Source organism: Monodon monoceros, unplaced genomic scaffold (genome assembly GCF_005190385.1).
Source record: "Monodon monoceros isolate NGI ecotype Baffin Bay Population unplaced genomic scaffold, NGI_Narwhal_1 Super_Scaffold_18, whole genome shotgun sequence".
Taxonomy (NCBI): Eukaryota; Metazoa; Chordata; class Mammalia; order Artiodactyla; family Monodontidae; genus Monodon; species Monodon monoceros.
This window is the reverse complement of record NW_021703774.1, coordinates 54,241,140-54,262,509: the sequence shown is the minus strand read 5'-3', so window position 1 is coordinate 54,262,509 and position 21,370 is coordinate 54,241,140. Positions and strand designations below refer to the sequence as shown.

Here is a 21,370-nt window from a genome sequence, read left to right as displayed (position 1 = left end):
GGTCCACCCCTACCATAAATCCCAAGGACCATGTTGAAAAAAAAATGTCTTATTCTCAGGCTGTCTCCTGAGAGACCCATTCTTTACTCATTCCCATCCTGCCCTTACTGAACTCTTCTGGTTACCAAGTTCACTACTCTTTCTCCCATTTTCATCTTAACCTTATCTACATTGCTTGTCACCTTGATTTCTCTCCTCCACTGCAATGCCTCAGGTCACTTTGAGTCATGTCCTTCCAGTTCTATCTAGTTCCTATCCCACTGCTGTCCTCTCAGGCTCACCTGGGTCACATAGACCCTCCAGGTAAGACTCATACAGTTTCACATTTCCAAAGTCAGATTCTCCATGGCTTTTGGAAAAATACTCATACCTCAAGAAAACTTGAACAAAATTCATAGAGTCGGCTCTAGATTACATATAGTTCTGAGAGCTACAGACAGCACATAACTAAAATACACAGAGATGATCACATTTCTCTACATAACAGTACTTCCCATAGAGCAAAAAAGAAAGCAATAATAAATGTATATTTCACCATTTTTGGTAGAGCCAGTTGAACAGACTTTGGTGGCTTTGAATGTTGAGAGGTGAGAGGCTTTCCAGTGTGTTTCCCCCAAACTCCATCTTTTGACGATAGACTATACTGTCTGACTAAGACAGGCACATGACAGGTTGATTAGTCATAGTTCCCCAACCCCCTAACGCTGTGATTGGTTCAGAGCATGGGACTCAGACAAGACCAATCAGATGATGCCTTGATATATATACCATTATTGGGAGAGAGCTGCTCTCTTTCCATTTGAGTTTAGTTGTGGTGATGACTGCCTAGAACAGCTAGAGGCCACCTTCCCAGCTGCACTGAGAAAGCCCACCTCAAGTCTGAGACTGAGAAAAGCCTTTCTGAGTCTGAAAGTTTCCAAGACATACCACCTGGATATCTCTGAGGTCTTAAAAAATGACCTCACAATCCTGCCTGAGATTTTACCTTTTCTCAGAAGCCGTTTCTTAGTTTGAGAATTTTCTGCCATCTAGAAAGGCTAGAAATGAGAACTAATTTTATTTTCAAACCTAGCAAGTACTGAATCCTTCATATTTCTTTTAAATGTTATTTGAAAACTGAACTGTTCCTTTTCAGCTCATCTCTCTCCTCTCATATTTTAGTAGGAGAATCCAGGTGGCAGTTGAACACTGGAAAAGTCCTTAGCAGGATCACTGAGCTCATTACTTAGACAAAAGTGTGGCCAAACTTACCACCATCACATAACAAGGGCCCCTTTTCTCCAGCTTCTAATAATATTTTCCTCTCTTTCCTGTAAATTCCCACTAATAGCCTCCTAGACAGCCTTAAAGATTCTGCTAATAATCTAAGGGTCTGCAGGCTTTCACTAACACTCCGCTCTGGCCCCTTCCAGCATCTGCCTACTACCCAGTCCCAAAATGGCAACGCCACATTTTAGGGTTTGTTATGTCAATTTCTCACTTCCTGGTTCCAAAATTTTTATGCTATACATTGCTGCATAACAAACAGACACAAACCTTAGTAGTTTAGAACAACAATCATTTATTTGGCTGAGATCAACAATTTTGGCAGGGCTCAACAGAGGCTTGTCTCTGCTCCATACAGCATTGGCTGTGGTGGCTCCACTGGAGGATCCACTTCCAAGATGACTCACCTGTATCACTGATGACTGCTGGCTGGAGCTCAGCCAGGGCCTCAGTGCCTGTCCATATTGGTCTCTCCAAGCCAGCATCTCAAGAGAACTAGGTAGAAACTGTATCACCTTTTATCTTTTATGATCTATGGAAATCACATAGTATTACTTCTACTGTAATCACAGGCCTGCCCAGGTTCATGATGAGAGAACAGAGACCCACCTCCCTATGTCAGGAATGTCATGACCGTGGGATGGGAGATGCGACCATCTTGGAAAATACAATCTATCACAAATTAGATGAAACATTGGGATGGATTATCAGCCCTTTATAATTTGGGACATCATGGTAGCCTAAGTAGCAGTCTGACTGCTTTAGCTCAGTCTAGAGCAGTTCTCAAAGGGTAGACCATATGCCAGTTGTGATTCATAACAAAATTCCATCATATATAGCGAAATGAAAACATAAAAGTCTATAATAAAACTTGATTTATTCAACTTAAAGAGTAGAGCCTTATACTGAAATCATATCTTCCCCTTTTTTGGTGTTAATATGTCTTCTCTTTTATTAAATGATAGCAATAACAGATAATAGCTGTTTTCTTAATGATGTCATACCAATCTCCTCCCTTTTTTATTTTTTTACAGTTTTCTAATCAATGAAAATAAATGCAAAAGCCTAAGGAACCACTATCTAGAAGTTATCAGAACACTTAATGTAGCCTTTGCTTTACTACCTCTCAAATAATGTGATTTTTAATTTACTAGTATGCACCTTGAAATAGTAATTAATTATTCTGTGGGTGTGTGGGAAAAGTCATGCAGCTACTCGAGTAATAGCTAAAACTCAAAGTATAAGGACCTGTGAATATACTTATAATTCAATGCAACAGTAGGTCACAAGACATATCGTATCTCTCAAAACATACTAAAGTAACAGATCTATAGATATAAATGTATATTCAGACTGTCACAACAATGAAATCTTTGAAATGAGATCCAGGAATTCCTTGGTAATCACCAGGTTCATATGCCTAAAATGTAATGTGGCATTCAAGAAGAAAGTTTAAAAATAGACAATTAGAGAAGAAACTAGATGTACAGTCATAATGCTAGACGTGTGTGTGGCTTGTCTTCTGGAGGAGCAGGAGTGGAAATAGGGCACTGACACTAGCAAAATATGGAGAAAAGGATTCAGGATTCATTTCTATTAAGGCGAACAAGCTTTATAGATGAATGAAGACTACTGAGTTCTATGAAAAACGTGGCGCCGAAAGAGAATTCATTCAACTATTATTTACTAACTTACTATGTTACAGGTTCTTTAGGAATGAAGAAAAACAAGACAAAGCCCCTACCCTCAAAAAGCTCAATAGTTCACATGTGAACAATTAAATAGAATACAGTATGAAGCTATTAATGCTATGGGTGCCCCAAAGAAGGAGGGATTAACTCTTCCTAACATTGGGGATAGAGGTCATGGAATGGAGAATTACAGATTGCCTCGCCAAGGGTCAGGACTGACTTTTTTTCAGCTTTATTGAGGTATAATTGACAATATAATTGAATATTGTCATATTCGAGATCAAGGCTCAGAAAATGTAGAATTAGAGTAGAAATGACAAAAACGGCACCTGGCCTTTTCCCAAATTATTGCGGTGCTTAAAGATAATAGACTTCTCACAATCTACAATATTAAGAGAATGGAGCAAACAAAGGTCTTCTTTGCAGTACTCCATAAACATCCACTGGATCTACCAGAGAGGGGAGTGAGAGTCATTGCCCTTTTCTTCTGCTTAAGGCAACTGAAACTGAATTGCTCATACATAAAAAAAAGATCTCAAAACTTTTAAATTTGTGAGACAGTGTTACCTCAAAATCATGGTTGAGAAAATGCCAACTGACAAGGAATTACTGAATTGCTCATTTCTTTTCCTTCCCCTCAACAACGAAAAACTAGCTTTCAGGATGGGACAAAGAAGAGAATAATTTTCTTTCTATAAAACTTTTCCGGAAAGTCACAGAGTAGTAGAAGGTTCAGGAACTCTTAGACAAAGTAGATAAAAGGACATTCCAAATCACTAATATGAAACCAACAATGATATCTAAAATGTAGGTAATATAAAACAAAAGGAAAATGGCATGTAATACAGATATAATAACTATATTGCTAAACCTACTGAGTAGGGGAAATCTAAATATAAAACGAAACAGATTTGTATTTATTAATTTAAAGACAAGGGTGTTAAAGATAAAGAAACAGGAAGATTTACTAAGAGACTATATCCCACCTTAAAGGTGAATTTTAATTTGGACATAAAAAAGTAATAGCTGTATAAGCAGAGGACCCTGATCCAAACCATCCTTAATATTTCCTTGCTCCAGGATGTCATCCCATAGTTTCCCTTTTGAGAGAGGGAGAACAAATTTTTCTTCTGGAAATGGCCAACATATCTCTTTTTTTTTTTAATAGAATTCCTCACTTGAACAGAAATTTCCTGCCTCAGTTACACAGAAAATTGTTAGATTCTCTAAGTAACTTTTAAAGCTTCCATATGGTCTTTGTGAGTGACTCACAGCCAAGTACTCTCTGGAAGGAGTACGTGGAACTCACATGAAACTGACTTGCGGAGGCAGAGGCAAGGCCAGAGAGTCTGGACATAAGCATGCTGAATGGGGTAAAACGAAATGAGGGTGATTTAATTTCATACTTAAACATTTTTATAAAACCCCACATCTATTTAACTTCAGTCGGTATGAATAGGTTTGCCTTTATAGATATAGAAGAAGATGCGGCCTTTTATAAGACTTCTTTTCTGACCATGGCTTAGAATACAGATTTGGCACTTTTCACTTGACCTGAAAGGAAGCAGATTTTTAAATTACATTTAATTAGCTTGCTATAGCAAACAAAAATGAAGCCACTTTTTAAAAACAATGGGCATGAAATAAATCATAATGTCCAAGGCTGAACCAGTCATTAATGAAACCTTGATGTTTGTATGTCAATTCAAGTATTCCCACCTTTTTTTTTAAATATTTAAAGCTGTGAGATCACACTTACATAATCAGTATTACTGTTCCTAATTCAGCCATGTGAATAAACTGCTTAACCTCATGTGTCTGCACTTTCTTCATTGTAAAACAAGGGGGTCATTTCAGAGATTCCATCAAGATCTAACATTTCTATAATATGAACATGCAAGATACTGGGGTGCTTGGAGGGGACAGAGAGGACTTGGGTAAAGAGGCAATTTTTTTTAATTGAAGTATATTATATTTACAATGTTGTGTTAATTTCTGCTGTACAGAAAGTGATTCAGTTATACATATATATGTATATATACATATATATTTTTTCCCATTATGGTTTATTACAGAATATTGACTATAGTTCCCTCTGCTATACAGTAGAACCTTGTTGTTTATCCATTCTATATATAATAGTTTGCATCTGCTAATTACAAACTCCCAATCCATCCCTCCCCTACCCCAACTTGGCAAACACAAGCCTGTTCTCTATGTCTGTGAGTCTGTTTCTGTTTCGTAGATAAGTTCATTTGTGTCATATTTTAGATTCCACATATACATGATATCATCATATTTGCCTTTCTCTTTCTCTAGGTCCATCCATATTGCTGCAAATAGCATTATTTCATTCTTTTTTACGGCTGAGTAGCATTCTGTTGCATATATGTACCACACCTTTATCCATTCATCTGTTGAGGGACATCTAGGTTGTCTCCATGTCTTGGCTATTCTTAATAGTGCTGCTATGAATATAAGGGCGCATGTATCTTTTTGAATTACAATTGTTTCTGGATATATGCCCAGAAGTGGGATTGCTGGATCACATGGCAACTCTATTTTTAGTTTTTTGAGGAACTTACATACTGTTTTCCACAGTGGCTGCAGCAATTTACATTCCTACCAACAGCACAAGAGGGTTCGCTTTTCTCCACACCCTCTCCAGCATTTGTTTCTTGTAGACTTTTTAATGATGGCCATTCTGACTGATGTGAGGTTGTACCTCACTGTAGTTTTGATTTGCATTTCTCTAATAATTAATGATGATAAACATCTTTTCATGTGTTTATTGGCCATCTGTATGTCTTCTTTGGAGAAATGTCTATTTAGGTCTTCTGCCCATATTTTGATTGGGTTGTTTTTTTGTTATTGAGTTGTATGAGCCATTTGTATATTTTGGAAATTAAGCCCTTGTCGGTGGCATCATTTGCAAATATTTTCTCAAAGCTTTTAAGCTTGATTAGGTCCCATTGGTTTATTTTTGCTTTTATTTCTACTGCCTTGGGAGACTGACCTAAGAAAACATTGCTACGATTTATGCCTGAGAATGTTATTCCTATGTTCTCTTCTAAGAGTTTTATGGTGTCATGTCTTATATTTAAGTCTTTAAGCCATTTTGAATTTATTTTTGTGTATGGTGTGAGGGTGTGTTCTAACTTCATGGATTTACATGTGGCTGTCCAACTGCCAGCACCACTTGCTGAAGAGACTGTCTTTTTCCCATTGTGTATTCTTGCCTCCTCTGTCAAAGATTAATCAACCACAGGTGTGTGGGTTTATTTTAGGGTCTTCTATTCTGTTCCACTGATCCATATGTCTGTTTTTGTGCCAATGCCACGCTGTTTTGATTACTGTAGTTTTGCAGTATTGTCTGAAGTCTGGGAGGGTTATGTCTCCTGCTTTGTTCTTTTTCCTCAGGAATGCTTTGGCAATTCTGGGTCTTTTATGGTTCCATATAGACTTTAGGCTTATTTGTTCTAGTTCTGTGAAAAATATCATGGGCAATTTGATAGGGATCGCATTAAATCTGTAGATTGCTTTGAGCAGTATGGCCATCTTAACAATATTAATCCTTCCAATCCAAGAGCATGGGATATCTTTCCATTTCTTTGAATCATCTTCAATTTCCTTTATTCATGTTTTATAGTTCTCAGCATATAAGTCTTTCATCTCCTTGGTCAGGTTTATTCTTAAGTATTTTTTTGATGCAATTTTAAAAGGGATTTTCTTTTTACATTCCCTTTCTGACATTTCCTTGTTCGTGTAAAGAAATGCAACCAATTTCTGTATGTTAATCTTGTATCCTGTTACCTTCCTGAATGCAATTATCAGTTCTGACAGTTTTTGTGTGGAGTCTTTATGGTTTTCAATATATAGTATCATGTCATCTGCACATAATGACAATTTTATCTCTTCCCTACCAATATGGATATCTTTTATTTCTTTTTCTTGTCTGATTGCTGTGGCTAGTACTTCCAAAACTATGTTGAATAGAGGTGGTGAGAGTGGGCATCCTGTCTTGTTCCAGATTTTAGCGGGAAGGCTTTCAGCTTTTCACTGTTGAGTACTGTATTGGCTGTGGGTTTGTCATAAATAGCTTTTATTATGTTGAGATAATATTCCCTCTATACCCACTTTCATAAGAGTTTTTATCATGAATGGATGTTGAATTTTATCAAACACTTTTTCTGCATCTAATGAGAGGAACATGTGGTTTTTGTCTGTTATTGATGTGGGGTATCACACTGATTGACTTGCATATGTTGAACCAACCTTGTGACACTGGGATAAATCCAACTTGGTCATGGTGTATGATCTTTTTTATATGTTGTTGGATTCATTTTGCTAGTATTTTGTTGAGAATTTTTGCATCTATATTCATCAGAGACATTGGCCTGTAATTTTCTTTTTTGGTTGTGTCTTTGTCTGGTTTTGGTATCAGGGTGATGGTGGGAGTGTTCCCTCCTCTTCAGTCTTTTGGAAGAGTTTGAGAAGGATCGGTATAAGTTCTTCTTTGTATGTTTGGTAGAATTCTCCTGTGAAGCCATCTGGTCCTGGACTTTTGTTTGTAGGGAATTTTTTTTTATAACAGATTCTATTTCACTTCTAGAGATCAGTCTATTCAAATTACCTATATCTTCTTGATTCAGTTTTGGTAGGCTGTGTGCTTCTAGAAATGTGTCCATTTCTTCTAAGTTGTCCAATTTGTTGGCATATAATTGTTTATAGTATTCTCTTATGGTTTTTTTGTGTTTCTGCAGTATCAGTCGTGCTTTCTTCTCTTTCATTTCTGATTTTATTTATTTGGGTCCTCTCTCTTTTCTTCTTGGTGAGCCTGGCCAGAGGTTTGTCAATTTTGTTTACCCTTTCAAAGAAACAGCTCTTGATTTTATTGATTTTTTCTATTGTTTTTTTAATCTCTATTTTATTTATTTACTCTCTGATCTTTATTATTTCCTTTCTTCTGCTGACGTTAGGTTTTGTTTGTTCTTCTTTTTCTAATTCTTTTAGGTGGTGGGTTAGTTTGTTTATTTGAGATTTTTCTTGTTTCTTGAAGAAGGCCTGTATCACTGTGAACTTCCCTCTGAGAACTGTTTTTGCTGCATCCCATAGAATTTCACTGTCATCTGTCTCAAGGTATATTTTTAATTTTCTCTTTGATTTCACTGTTGACCCATTGGTTTTTTAGTAATTGATTTTTTTTCTCTTTTTTGACTGAAAAGAGAAAAAAATTGCAATTGACTTTTTTGCTCTTTTCTTTTTCTGTGGTTGATTTCTAGTTTCACGCAATTGTGGTCAGAAAAGATGCTTGGAATAATTTCTGTACTCTTAAATTTGTTGAGGCTTGCTTTGTACCCTAGAGTGTGGTCAATTCGAGAGAATATTCCATGTGCACTTGAAAAGAATGTGCATTCTGGGGGGATTTTTGGAACTAATGTCCTGAAAATATCAATTAGGTCTAACTGTTATACTGTATCATTTAGGATCCCTGTTGCCTTAGTAATTTTTTTCCCTGGAAGATCTGTCCATTGGTGTGAGTGGGATGTTAAAGTCTCCTACCATTGATGTACTCCCATCAATTTCTCCCTTTTTGTCTGTTAGTATTTGTTTTATGTATTTGGGTGCATATATATTGATGAGTGTAATATAATCTTCTTGTATTGATCCTTTTATCATTATATAGTGTCCTCCTTTATCTTTCTTTATGGCCTTTGTTTTAAAGTCTATTTTGTCTGACATGAGTATTGCTACAACTGCTTTCTTGTCATTTCCGTTTGCATGAAATATCTTTTTCCACACCCTCACTTTCAATCTATATGTGTCCTTTGTCCTAAAGTGGGTCTCTTGTAGGCAGGATATTGTAGGCTCTTATTTTTTTATTCAATCTGCCACTAGATGACTTTTGATTGGAGCATTTAGTCCATTGACATTTAAGGTAATTATTGATAGATATGTATTTATTGCCACTTTAAACCTTGTTTTCCTGTTGATTTTGTATTTCTTCTTTGTTCCTTTCTTTTTCTCTTTGTTTTTCCTTTTGTGCTTTAATGATTTCTTTTATATTATGCTTGTGTTCTCTTCTTTTTGGTTTTTATGAATCTATTGTATGTTTTTGATTTGTGGTTACCCTGTTTTTGAAGTATGTTAACCCCTTCCTATATCTACTTTCTTTAGACTGATAGTCAAATAGGCTCAAACACATTCTGAAAAAAAAAAATCAACATTTTCTTACTTTCCTCCCCCACACTGTATGATTTTGATGTTCTACTTTACATCTTCATGTTTATTCTTTTGCTGTTCATTGTGCTTATCATCACTTTCACAGAAAAATCTTTTTTATTTTATTTTTTAAAATCTGTGTATTGCTCTCTTCCTCAGCAAAGCCTATGGAAGTGGCAGCCATCTCCCAGTCAGCATCATGGTTGCCCTCAGACTCCTCGTAAAGCCCAAGGTTGTCAAAAAGAGGACCAAGAAGGTCATCAAGCACCAGTCAGATCAATATGTCAAAATTAAGCAGAACTGACAGAAATCCAGAAGCAATGACAACAGGATGCACAGGAGATTCAAGGGCCAGATCTCGATGCCCAACATTGGTTATGGGAGCAACAAGAAAACAAAGCAGAAGCTGCCCAGCAGCATCTGGAAGTTCCTGGTCCACAATGTCAAGGAGCTTGAAGCGCCGCTGTTGTGCAACAAATCTTACTGTGCTGAGACTGCTCACATCTCCTCCAAGAACCACAAAGCCATTGTGGAAAGAGCAGCCCAGCTAGCTATCACAGTCACCAATCCCAACACCAGGCTATGCAGCAAAGAAAATGAATAGGGGGCTTCCCAGGTGGCGCAGTGGTTGAGAGTCTGCCTGCCGATGCAGGGGACATGGGTTCATGCCCTGGTCCAGGAAGATCCCACATGCTGACGAGCGGCTGGGCCTGTGAGCTATGGCCGCTGAGCCTGCGCACCCGGAGCCTGTGCTCCGCAGCGGGAGAGGCCACAACAGTGAGAGGCCCGCATACCGCAAAAAAAAAAAAAAAGAAAAGAAAAAGAAAATGAATAGATTGCTCATGGGCACATTGTGTTTGTGTGAATAAAACCATGAAACTTGACCCAAAAAAAAAAAATCTGTGTACTGATTTATTTAAGTAATTTACTTTCCAATTGTGATTTTCTCTTTCCTATAGATTCTTGCTTCTTTTCTATTTAGAGAAGACCTTTCAATATTTCCTTTAGAACAGGTTTAATATTGCTGTATTCTTTTAGCTTTTGCTTGTCTGAGAAATTCTTTATCTCTCCTATTTTAAATGATAATCTTGCCAGGTAGAGTATCCTATATTGCAGATTTTTCCCTTCAGGACTTTGAATATATCTTGCCACTCCCTTCTGGCTTGCAACATTTCTGTAGAGAAATCAGCTGATAGCCTTATGGGGGTTTCCTTGTAATTAACTCCTTGTTTTCCTCTTGCTGCCTTTAGAATCCTCCCTTTATCTTTCACTTTTGCCATTTTAATTATAGTATATCTTGGTGTAGGTCTGTTTGGGTTCATCATGTTTGGGACCCTTAGTGCTTCCTGTACCTGGATACGTTTCCTTCTTTAGGTTTGGGGAGTTTTCAGCCATAACTTCTTCAAATACATTTTTGATTCCCTTTTCTCTTTCTTCTCCTTCTGGGATCCTTATTATGTGTAGACTGGCGTGCTTTATATTATCCCATAGGTCTCTTATATTGCTTTCAATTTTTTTTATTTGGCTTTCTGCCTGCTGTTCTGATTGGGTGATTTCCATTATTCTAACTTGCAGATCACTTATTCGTTCTTCTACATTATTCAATCTGCTACTTATTGCCTTAAACTCAGCTTTCATCTCAGCAAATAAGCCTTTTAATTTGTCTTGGTTCCTCTTTATAGTTCCTGGTCCTTTTTACAGTAATCTGCATTTCTATCAATAGCCCTTCTTAATTCCTTCAGTATTTTCAGTACCTCCTTTTTAAACTCGGTATCTATTAGACTGAAGAGGTCTGTTTCATTATTTGTTCTTTCAGGGGAATTCTCTTGATCTTTTAATTGGGAGTGGTTCCTCTCATTCTTCATTTTACTTATATTTCTCTTACTCTATGAGTTTAGTAGAAACAATTATCTACTGTGGTCTTGGAGGGCTATTTTTATGTAGAAGTGTCCCTGTGTAGCTTGTGTGGGTTTAATATTTTTGGTGCAAGGGCTGTTTTTTAGTATGGATGGCTGCCACATCTTTCCTCAGTGTCTGCTGGCTGTTATCCCACTGACGGGGATATGACTGATGTTGCGGTGAACAGAGTAGGTGTTGGATGTTGAACGGGGCCTCCTCTTTGCTCTGTGGTTGTTACAGCCCTGCTGGGGGCAGGGTCTGCTCCCTAGTTGTTGGCATAGAAGCCCCCAGATCCATTTCTAAGCTGCAGTGTGACGTAGGCAGGATTGGAGCGCTCCCACTGGAAGAGAAGCCACTGAGTATTCCTCCATCGGAGCTGTCCATCGGGGAGTGCACTCTGTGATGTCACCTGTCACCCACTGCATGAGCTCACAAAGTACACTGTTGTGCACACTACCCTCGGCCCCGCCTCCACTGTGGGAATGCAGGCTATCAGCCCTGGTGCCCCTCAGGCGCTGTGATCACAAAGCCACCAGCACAGATCCATAGGCATCAATCCACTGAAGTTAGGTACCAGGACCACAGCAGTTGCGCACCTGGACCTGCCATGGGAGCTAGGGAAGTAGCCCAGACTCTGGCCCCACCTCCACGTGCATGCAGCCACAGAGCCCACAGCTGCTAAGGCCAGACCCGTCCCAGCCATAGGAGCACCCGTTGTCCACTCGGATGTCCCACAGGCACTGAGTTTACAAAGCAAGCGGCGGTGCTGTGGATCACATGCCATGGGGGGAAGGCTCTGCTTTCAGCCCCACCTCCACGTGTGGGCAACCTGCTGGTGCTTGCATGCTCCCAGAGCTCATAGAGGTGGCAATGAGAAAGAGGCTGCTATGGCAAGCCCCACCCCCCACTTCACTTATGCATTAACAATGGGGTTTCAATGGCGGCACACACTGGCCGTAAGCATGCCAAAAGTGAGGTTGCAATGGCGGGTCCTGTCCTTCTCTTCGAGTGCCTCTTAACAATGGCACTTCACTTCTATGGTGGGCCAGGCTTCTTCCACATACACTCCTGGTTGCAGCCCTTACCACACTCCAGGCCCTTCAGGCTGCCTCCGCAGGGCTAACCCCAGTACTCTCCCCAGGTCTGTCCTCTGAAGCCCGAGTTTCTGCAACCAGCCCTCACATGTAGGTCCACATCTCGGACTGGGGACTTCAGCAAGGCAGCACAGATCCTCTGTGCCGGTCTCTCTCTGCTCTTCCTGCTGCAAACCAGCTTCTACGCTCTCCTCCAAGCCTCTGAAGCTCCCTTTCTGTCCCAGGTGATCTCTCCACCAGTGCGGGGGCTTCCCAGGGTACGAGAACCTTTCCTCTTTCATAGCTCTCTCCCAGGGGCACAGGTCCTATCCTGCTTGCTTCCTTTTTTTTTTTTTTTTCTTTCATCCTACCCAGTTACATGGAGATCTTCCTCGCACTTCTGCGTGTCTGAGATTTTCTGCCAGAATTCAATAGGTATTCTGTGATAACTGTTCCACATGTAGATGTATTCATTATGTATTTGTGGGAAAAGGTGAGCTCCACATCGTTCTATTCCAGCATCTTGATTGGAGCCTCTGCAATTCTTCCTCAGAGATGAGAAGGGAAGGAGGGAGGGTTGTTGGGCCAGACTAACAATAGTGGTAGCTTGGGGGGGAAAGGTGGGAAGTGAACTGTATAACCAACAACTCGTCTTAACCATCTCATTGCTGGACTATACTGGTCTCACTCTCTCTGGTCTCTTCTCCCTCCAATCCATTTTGCAAGGACAGCCAGATTATTCTCCACTACTTAATCCCTCGTCTCTCCTACCCCAAACAAAGCCTTTAATGGCAACCCACTGCATTGAAAGTAAAGTCCAAACTTTGAAGCTTATAATTCAGTACTTTTTAAAAATGTATTTATTTTATTTTTGGCTGTGTTAGGTCTTCATTGCTATGCACGGGCTTTCTCTAGTTGCAACGAGCGGGAGCTACTCTTCATTGCAGTGCGTGGGCTTCTCATTGCGGAGGCATCTCTTGTTGCAGAGCACAGGCTCTAGGCACACGGGCTTCAGTAGTTGCATCGCATGGGCTCAGTAGCTGTGGCTTGCGGGCTCTAGAGTGCAGGCTCAGTAGTTGTGGCACAGGGGCTTAGCTGCTCCATGGCATGTGGGATCCTCCCGGTCCAGGGATCGAACCTGTGTCCCCTGCATTGGCAGATGGATTCTTAACCACTGCACCACCAGGGAAGTCCCTAATTCAGTACCATTAATGAAATGATCACAAGCTAACTTTCCAACCTTATTTTCTACTCTTCCTTAATGTGTACTCAACTACAATCGGCCAGATGGATACTGACCACTTCCCTAGTCCCATATTTCAACTTTTCATCATTATGTTGTGTTTCATTCCAGAATTCCCTACATATTCCACCTTGGTTACCTATCCTTTCAGGCAATTCCTCTTTCTTCATGATGTCTTCCCTTTATGCTTAGGCTTCCCTGAACATACACAGCTCTTAGTTTATCTTTTCAGGTAGGCAGGTTTACTCACAAAGTGGTTGGTGGACTCCTTAAAGACAAGGATGGTGCAAAGGCATCTATTTCCCTTCAGGGGACCTAGGAGAGTGCTATGTGTATGCTCATTCGACATTAGGTACAGTTGGCAAGGGACAGTTTGTCATACTACCTAGAACAGATTCAGTGCCTTAACCTTTAAAAAACCATAGCTCCTTTTGATAAACATAAAAATCTTAAGTACTGGGTATCCACATACAAAAGAATGAAGCTGGACCCCCTAGCTCACACCATATACAAAAATTAACTTAAAATGGATCACAGACACATTTAGACATAAGGGCTAAAAAAACTACAAAACTCTTACAAAAAAACATAAAAGTAAATATTGGTGACCTTAGATAAGGCAATGTTTCTTAGATATGACACAGCACAATCAGCAAAAGAAAAAATAAATTCAACTTCATCAAACTTAAAGCCTTTTGTGCTTCAAAGAACACAATTAAGAAAATGAAAAGATAATCCACAAAATGGGAGAAAATATTTGCAAGTCATATATCTGATAAGAGACTTGTACCCAAGATACATAAAAACCTTTACAATTCAACAATAAGAAGAAAAATACATACATGTGGAGACTAAACAACATGCTACTAATAAACCAATGAGTCAATAAATAAATCAAAGAGAAAAACAGAAAATACCTCAAGATAAACAAAAATGGAAACACAACTTTTCAAAATCTATAGAGGATGTAGGAAAGGCAGTTCTAAGAGGAAGGTTTATAGCAATATAGGTATACCTCAAGAAACAAAAATATCTCAAATAAACAACCTAACCTTCCATGTAAAGGAATTAGAGGAACTTCCCTGGTGGTCCACTGGGTAAGAATCCATGCTCCCAATGCAGGGGGCAGGGGTTTGGTCCCTGTCGGGGAACTAGATCCCACACGCATGCCACAACTAAGAGTTCACATGCTGCAACTAAGAAGCCCGTGTGCCGCAACTAAGAAGCCCACATGCTGCTACTAAGAAGCCTGCATGCCACAACTAAGAAGTCCACATGCCGCAAGTAAGATGTCCACATGCCAGAATTAAAGATCCCACATACCACAATGAAGATCCCGCATGCCGCAACTAAGACCCAGCACAGCCAAAATAAATAAATAAAATAAATAATAAATTTAAAGTACTGTCATTTTAAAAAAAGGAATTAGAAAAACAAACAAAGCCCAAAGTTAGCAGATGGAAAGAAAAAAATAAATATCAGAGCGAAAACAAACAGAGATCAAAAAAACAACAGAAAAGATCAATGAAACCAAGAACTGGTTTTTTAAAAAGGTAAATAAAATTGATAAACCTTTAGCCAGGCTCATCAAGAAAAAAAAGAGAGAAGACCCAAATAAACGAAATAAGAAATGAAAGAGGAGAAATAACAACTGCTATCACAGAGATACAAAAAAATCATAAGAGAATATTATGAACAGTTAACATGCCAACAAATTGAACAACCTAGAAGAAATGGTCAAATTTCTAGAAAAACACAACTTTCAAAGACTAAATCAAGAAGAAATAGACAATCTGAACAGACCAATCATTACCTGTGAAATTGAAACTGTAATTTTAAAAACTTCCAGAAAGCAAAAGACATGACTAAATGGCTTCACAGAAGAATTGTACCAAACATACAAAGAAGAGTTAATACCTAACCTTCTCAAACTATTCCGAAAAATTTTTAAGATGGGAGAACACTCCCAAATGCATTCTATGATGCCACCATTACCCTAATACCAAAATGAGTCAGGATGGCGGTGTGGGAAGACTCCAAGTTAGCATCTCCCCACAACTAGGGCACCTACCAGCCACTGGTGGGAAACCCTGACACCCAAGGAGATGGGAGGAACCCCCAAGTGAAATGGTGGGACTGAGAGGGGAGGAGAAGTGGAAGCCAGACAGAATCAGCACCCCTGAGGCCAGGAGATCAGGACAGGCAGGCGGGAAGAGCCTTCCAGGAGGAGTGGGAAAGCAGCAGAGGGCAACTGCCCCACCCACTCGGGCCCAGGGAGCCTGCTGAGCTCCCAGGGTAGTCTCCTGCCCTCCAGGGCTCCCCTTCCCCACGGCCGCATTGGTACTGGGGGCATGGGGGGGACGCCAGGGAGATCAGGACAGGCAGGCAGGAGGGGTCCTCTGAGAGGAGCGGGAGAGGAGTAGAGGGCATTTGCCCCACCCATTCGAGCCCAGGAAGCCTCCTGGGCTCCCAGGTGAGGTCCCCCACTCTCTGAGACCAGGGGTGGTAGGCAAGCCTGAGCCCCTTCTTTTGCGTTGAGGCTAAACCCCGCCCCCCACAGCCCCCAGGGCCTTTTCCAGCCCTGTGGGTCCTGAGCATAGGCCACGCCCACCACCCAAAACTTGCCCTTGCTTAGGCCCCGCCCTCCACAGCTAAGGCCTCCCCCCCTTTTTCCTTTTTTCTTTTCCCTCCTCTTTTTCACTATTGTGGTACAGTTGTATATTCTGCTTGTTTAGTTATCTACATTTTTATTTTTATATTCTTTCTCACATATCTGTTATTTTACTAGTTTAATTCTATTTTTTACTTTGTTATGATTCTTTTTTTTTTTTTTTTTTTGCCACCCCATATGGCTTGCAGTATCTTGGTTCATGAGCCGGGGGTCAGGCTGAAGCTCCTGCACTGGGAACTCCGAGTCCAAACCACTGGACTAACAGAGAACCTCAGTCCCTAGGGAATATTCATCGGAGTGAGGTCTCATGGAGGTCCTCAACTCAGCACCAAGACCCACCTCTACACAACAGCCTACAAATTCCAGTGCTGAAAGCCTCAGGCCAAACAATCACCAAGACAGGAACACAATCCCACTCATTTAAAAAAAAGAAAAAAATGAGACAGCAAAAAAATATGTCACAGATGAATGAACAAGGTAAAACCCAACAAAACCAAACAAATGAAGAGGAAACAGGCAATCTACCTGAAAGAGAATTCATTGTAATGATAGTAAAGATGATCCAGAATCTCAGAAATAGAATGGAGGCATGTTCTGAGAAAATAAAAAAATATTTAACCAAGATCTAGAAGAACTAAAGAACAAACAAATAACCAAGATCTAGAAGAACTAAAGAACAAACAAATAACTGAAATGAAAAATACACTAGACAGAATCAATAACAGAATAACTAAGGCAGAAGAACTAATAAGTGAGCTGGTAAACAAAATGGTGCAAATAACTGCCAAGGAGCAGAATAAAGAAAAAAGAATGAAAAGAATTGAAGACAATCTCAGAGATCTCTGGGACAACAGTAAATGCACCAACATTTGAATTATAGGGGTCCCAGAAGAAGAAGAGAAACAGAAAGGCTATGAGAAAATATCTGAAGAGATTATAGGTGAAAACTTCCCTAACATGGGAAAGGAAATAGTCACCCAAGTCCAGGAAGTGCAGAGAGTCCCATACAGGATAAACCCTAAGAAAAACACACCAAGACACATATTAATCAAACTAACAAAAATTAAATTCAAAGAAAAAATATTAAAAGCAGCAAGAGAAAAACAAAAAATAACATACAAAGTAATCCCCATACGGTTATCAGCTGATTTTTCAGCAGAAACTCTGCCGGCCAGAAGGGGGTGGCAGGATATACTTAAAGTGATGAAACAGAAAAACCTACAACCAACATTACTCTACTCAGCAAGGATCTAACTGAGATTCAACAGAGAAATCAAAAGCTTTTCAGACAAGCAAAAGCTAAGAGAATTCAGCACCACCAAACCAGCTGTACAACAAATGCTAGAGAAACTTCTCTAGGTGGGAAACACAAGAGAAGAAAATGACCCACAAAAACAAACCTAGAACAATTAAGAAAATGGTAATCAGAACATACATATCAATAATTACCTTAAACATGAATGGATTCAATGCTCCAACCAAAAGACACAGGCTTGCTGAACGGATTCAAAAACAAGACCCATATATATGCTGTCTACAAGAGACCCACTTCAGACCTAGGGACACAAACAGACTGAAAGTGAAGGGATGGAAAAAGATATTCCATGCAAATGGAAATCAAAAGAAAGCTGGAGTAGCAATACTCGTATCAGACAAAATAGACTTTAAAATAAAGACTGTTATAAGAGATAAGGAGGGACAACACATATTGATCAAAGGATCAATCCAAGAAGAAGAGTTAACAATTATAAATATTTATGCACCCAACACACAAGCACTTCAATACATAAGGCAACTGCTAACAGCTATAAAAGAGGAAATCAACAGTAACACAATAATAGTGGGGGACTTTAACACTTACACCAATGGACAGATCATCCAGACAGAAAATTAATAAGGAAACACAAGCTTTAAATGACACAACAGACCAGATAGATTTAGTTGATATTTACAGGACATTCCATCCCAAAACAGCAGATTACACTTTCTTCTCAAGAGCACATTGAACATTCTCCAGGATAGATCGCATCTTGGGTCACAAATCAAGCCTCAGTAAATTTAAGAACATTGAAATCATATGAAGCATCTTTTCTGACCACAACGCTATGAAATTAGAAATCAATCACAGGGGAAAAAACATAAAAAACACAAACACATGGAGGCTAAACAATACAATATTAAATAACCAAGAGATCACTGAAGAAATCAAAGAGGAAATCAAAAAATACCTACAGACCAATTACAACGAAAATACGACAATCCAAAAGCTATGGGATGCAGCAAAACCAGTTCTAAGAATGAAGTTTATAGCAATATAAGCCTACCTCGAGAAACAAGAAACATCTCAAATAAACAATCTAACCCTACACTTAAAACAAGTAGAGAAAGAACAAAGAAAACCCAAAGTCAGTAGAAGGAAAGAAATCATAAAGATCAGAGCAGAAATAAATGAAATAGATACAAAGAAAACAATAGCAAAGATCAATAAAACTAAAAGCTGGTTCTTTGAGAAGATAAACAATATTGATAAACCATTAGCCAGACTCCTCAAGAAAAAGATGGAGAGGACTCAAATCATAAAATTAGAAATGAAAAAGGAGAAATCACAAATGACACCGCAGAAATACAAAGGATTATAGGAGACTACTACAAACAACTATATGCCAATCAAATGGAAAACCACAAAGAAATGGACAAATTCTTGGAAAGGTACAATTTTCCAAGACTGAACTAGGAAGAATTAGAAAATATAAACAGACATATCACAAGTAATGAAATTCAAACTATAATTAAAAATCTTCCAACCAACAAAACCCCAGGACCAGGTGGCTTCACAGGTGAATTCTATCAAACATTTAGAGAAGCACTAACACCCATCCTTCTCAAACTCTTCCAAAAAATTGCAGAGGGAGAAACACTCCCAAATTCATTCTACAAAGCCACCATCACCCTGATACCAAAACCAGAAAAGATATCACAAAAAAAGAAAATTATAGACCAATATCACTGATGAACATAGATGCAAAAATCCAGAACAAAATACTAGCAAACAGAATCCAACAACACATTAAAAGGATCAAACACCATGATCAAGTTAGATTTATCCTAGGGATGCAAGGATTCTTACATATACGCAAATCAATCAATGAGATACACCATATTAACAAATTAAGGAATAAAAACCATATGATCACTTCAATAGATGCAGAAAAAGCTTTTGACAAAATTCAACACCCATTTATGATAAAAACTCTCCAGAAAATGGGCATAGAGGGAAACTACCTCAACATAATAAAGGCCATATATGACAAACCCACAGCAAGCATCATCCTCAATGGTGAAAAACTGAAAGCATTTCCACTAAGATCAGGAACAAGATAAGGATGTCCACTCTTGCCACTATTATTCAACATAGTTTTGGAAGTCTTAAAAGAAATAAAAGTAATCCAAATTGGAAAAGAAGGAGTAAAACTGTCACTGTCTGCAGATGACATGATACTATACATAGAAAATCCTAAAGATGCCACCAGAAAACTACTAGAACTAATAAATGAATTTGGTAAGGTTGCAGGATACAAAATTAATGCACAGAAATCTCTGGCATTCTTATACACCAACAATATAAAATCAGAAAGAGAAATTAAGGAAACAATCCCACTTACCATCGCAACAAAAAGAATAAAATACCTAGGAATAAACTTGCCCTAGGAGGCAAAAGACCTGTACTCAAAAAACTATAAAACACTGATGAAAGAAATCAAAGATGACATAAACAGATGGAAAAATATACCATGTTCTGGGATTGGAAGAATCAATATTGTGAAAATGACTATACTACCCAAAGCAATCTACAGTATCAATGCAATCCCTATCAAACTACCAATGGCATTCTTCACAGAATTAGAACAAAAAATTTTACAATTCATATGGAAACACAAAAGACCCCAAATAGCCAAAGCAATCTTGAGAAAGAAAAATGCAGTTGGAGGAATCAGGCTCACCCACTTCAAACTATACCATAAAGCTACAGTAATCAAGACAGTATGGTACTGGCACAAAACCAGTATAGATCAATGGTACAGGATAGAATGCCCAGAGATAAACCCACGCACATATGGGCACCTAATTTACGACAAAGGAGGCAAGAACATACAGTGGAGAAAAGACAGCCTCTTCAATAAGTGGTGCTGGGAAAACTGGACAGCTACATGTAAAAGAATGAAATTAGAACACTCTCTAACACCATACACAAAAATAAACTTCAAGTGGATTAAAGACCTGAATGTAAGACCAGACACTATAAAACTCTAAGAGGAAAACATAGGAAAAACACTCTTTGACATAAAGACACTATTTGCATATGACAAGATACTCTATATAGAAAACCCTAAATTCTCCACCAAAAAACTATTAGAATAAATGAATTCAGTAACGTTGCAGGATACAAGATTAATATACAAAAATCTGTTGCTTTTCCATATGTTAATAATGAACTATCAGAAAGAGAAAGCAAGAAAACAAGCCTGTTTAAAATCCTATTCAAAATCGCATTAAGAAAACCTAGGAATAACTGTAACCTCAGAGGTGAAAAACCTATACTCTGAAAACTATAAAACATGAATGAAAGAATTTGAAGATGATAAATGGAAATGGAAAGACATCCCATGTTAGAAGAATTAATATTGTTAAAATGTCCACACTACACAAAGCAATCTACAGATTTAATGCAATCTCTCTCAAAATACCAATGGCATTTTCCACAGAACTAGAACAAATCATACTAAAATTTATATGTAACCACAAAATACTCCAATTTTCCAATGCAATCTTGAGATAAAAGAACAAAGCTGGAGGTATCACATGCCCTGACTTCAGAGTATACTACAAAACTACAGTAATCAAAACAGCATGGTGCTGGCACAAAACAGAAAATTAGATCAAGGAACAGAACAAAGAGCCCAGAAATAAACCCACACACTTATGGTCAATTAATCTGACAAAGGAGGCAAGACTATGCAATGGAGAAAAGATGGTCTCTTCAATAAGTGGTGCTGGGAAAACTGGACAGCTACATGTAAAAGAATGAAATTAGAACATTTTCTCACACCATATATAAAAATAAACTCAAAATGGATTAAAGATCTAAATTTAAGACCTGAAATGATAAAACTCCTAGAACACAGCATAGGCAGAACACTGTTTGGCATAAATCACAGCAATAATTTTTTGGATCTGTCTCCAAAGGCAAAAGAAACAAAAGCAAAGATAAACAAAGGGGACCTAATTAAACTTAAAAGCTTTTGCA

At 38.7% G+C, this 21,370-nt stretch overlaps 1 protein-coding gene and 1 pseudogene across 1 annotated transcript in view; one reads left to right on the top strand and one right to left on the bottom strand.

Moving 5' to 3' along the window:
• Nucleotides 1-1,574: 1,574 nt before the first annotated feature.
• The window catches only part of ANKRD45 (ankyrin repeat domain 45), a 55,604-nt gene continuing 35,808 nt past the window's right edge, over nucleotides 1,575-21,370 (bottom strand). Inside the window, exon 6 of the mRNA XM_029231243.1 lies at nucleotides 1,575-4,511. Coding sequence (XP_029087076.1) covers nucleotides 4,480-4,511 — 32 coding nt within the window. The 3' untranslated portion in view covers nucleotides 1,575-4,479. The remainder of the gene's footprint in view (nucleotides 4,512-21,370) is intronic.
• Nucleotides 9,099-9,783, top strand: LOC114900016 (annotated as a pseudogene).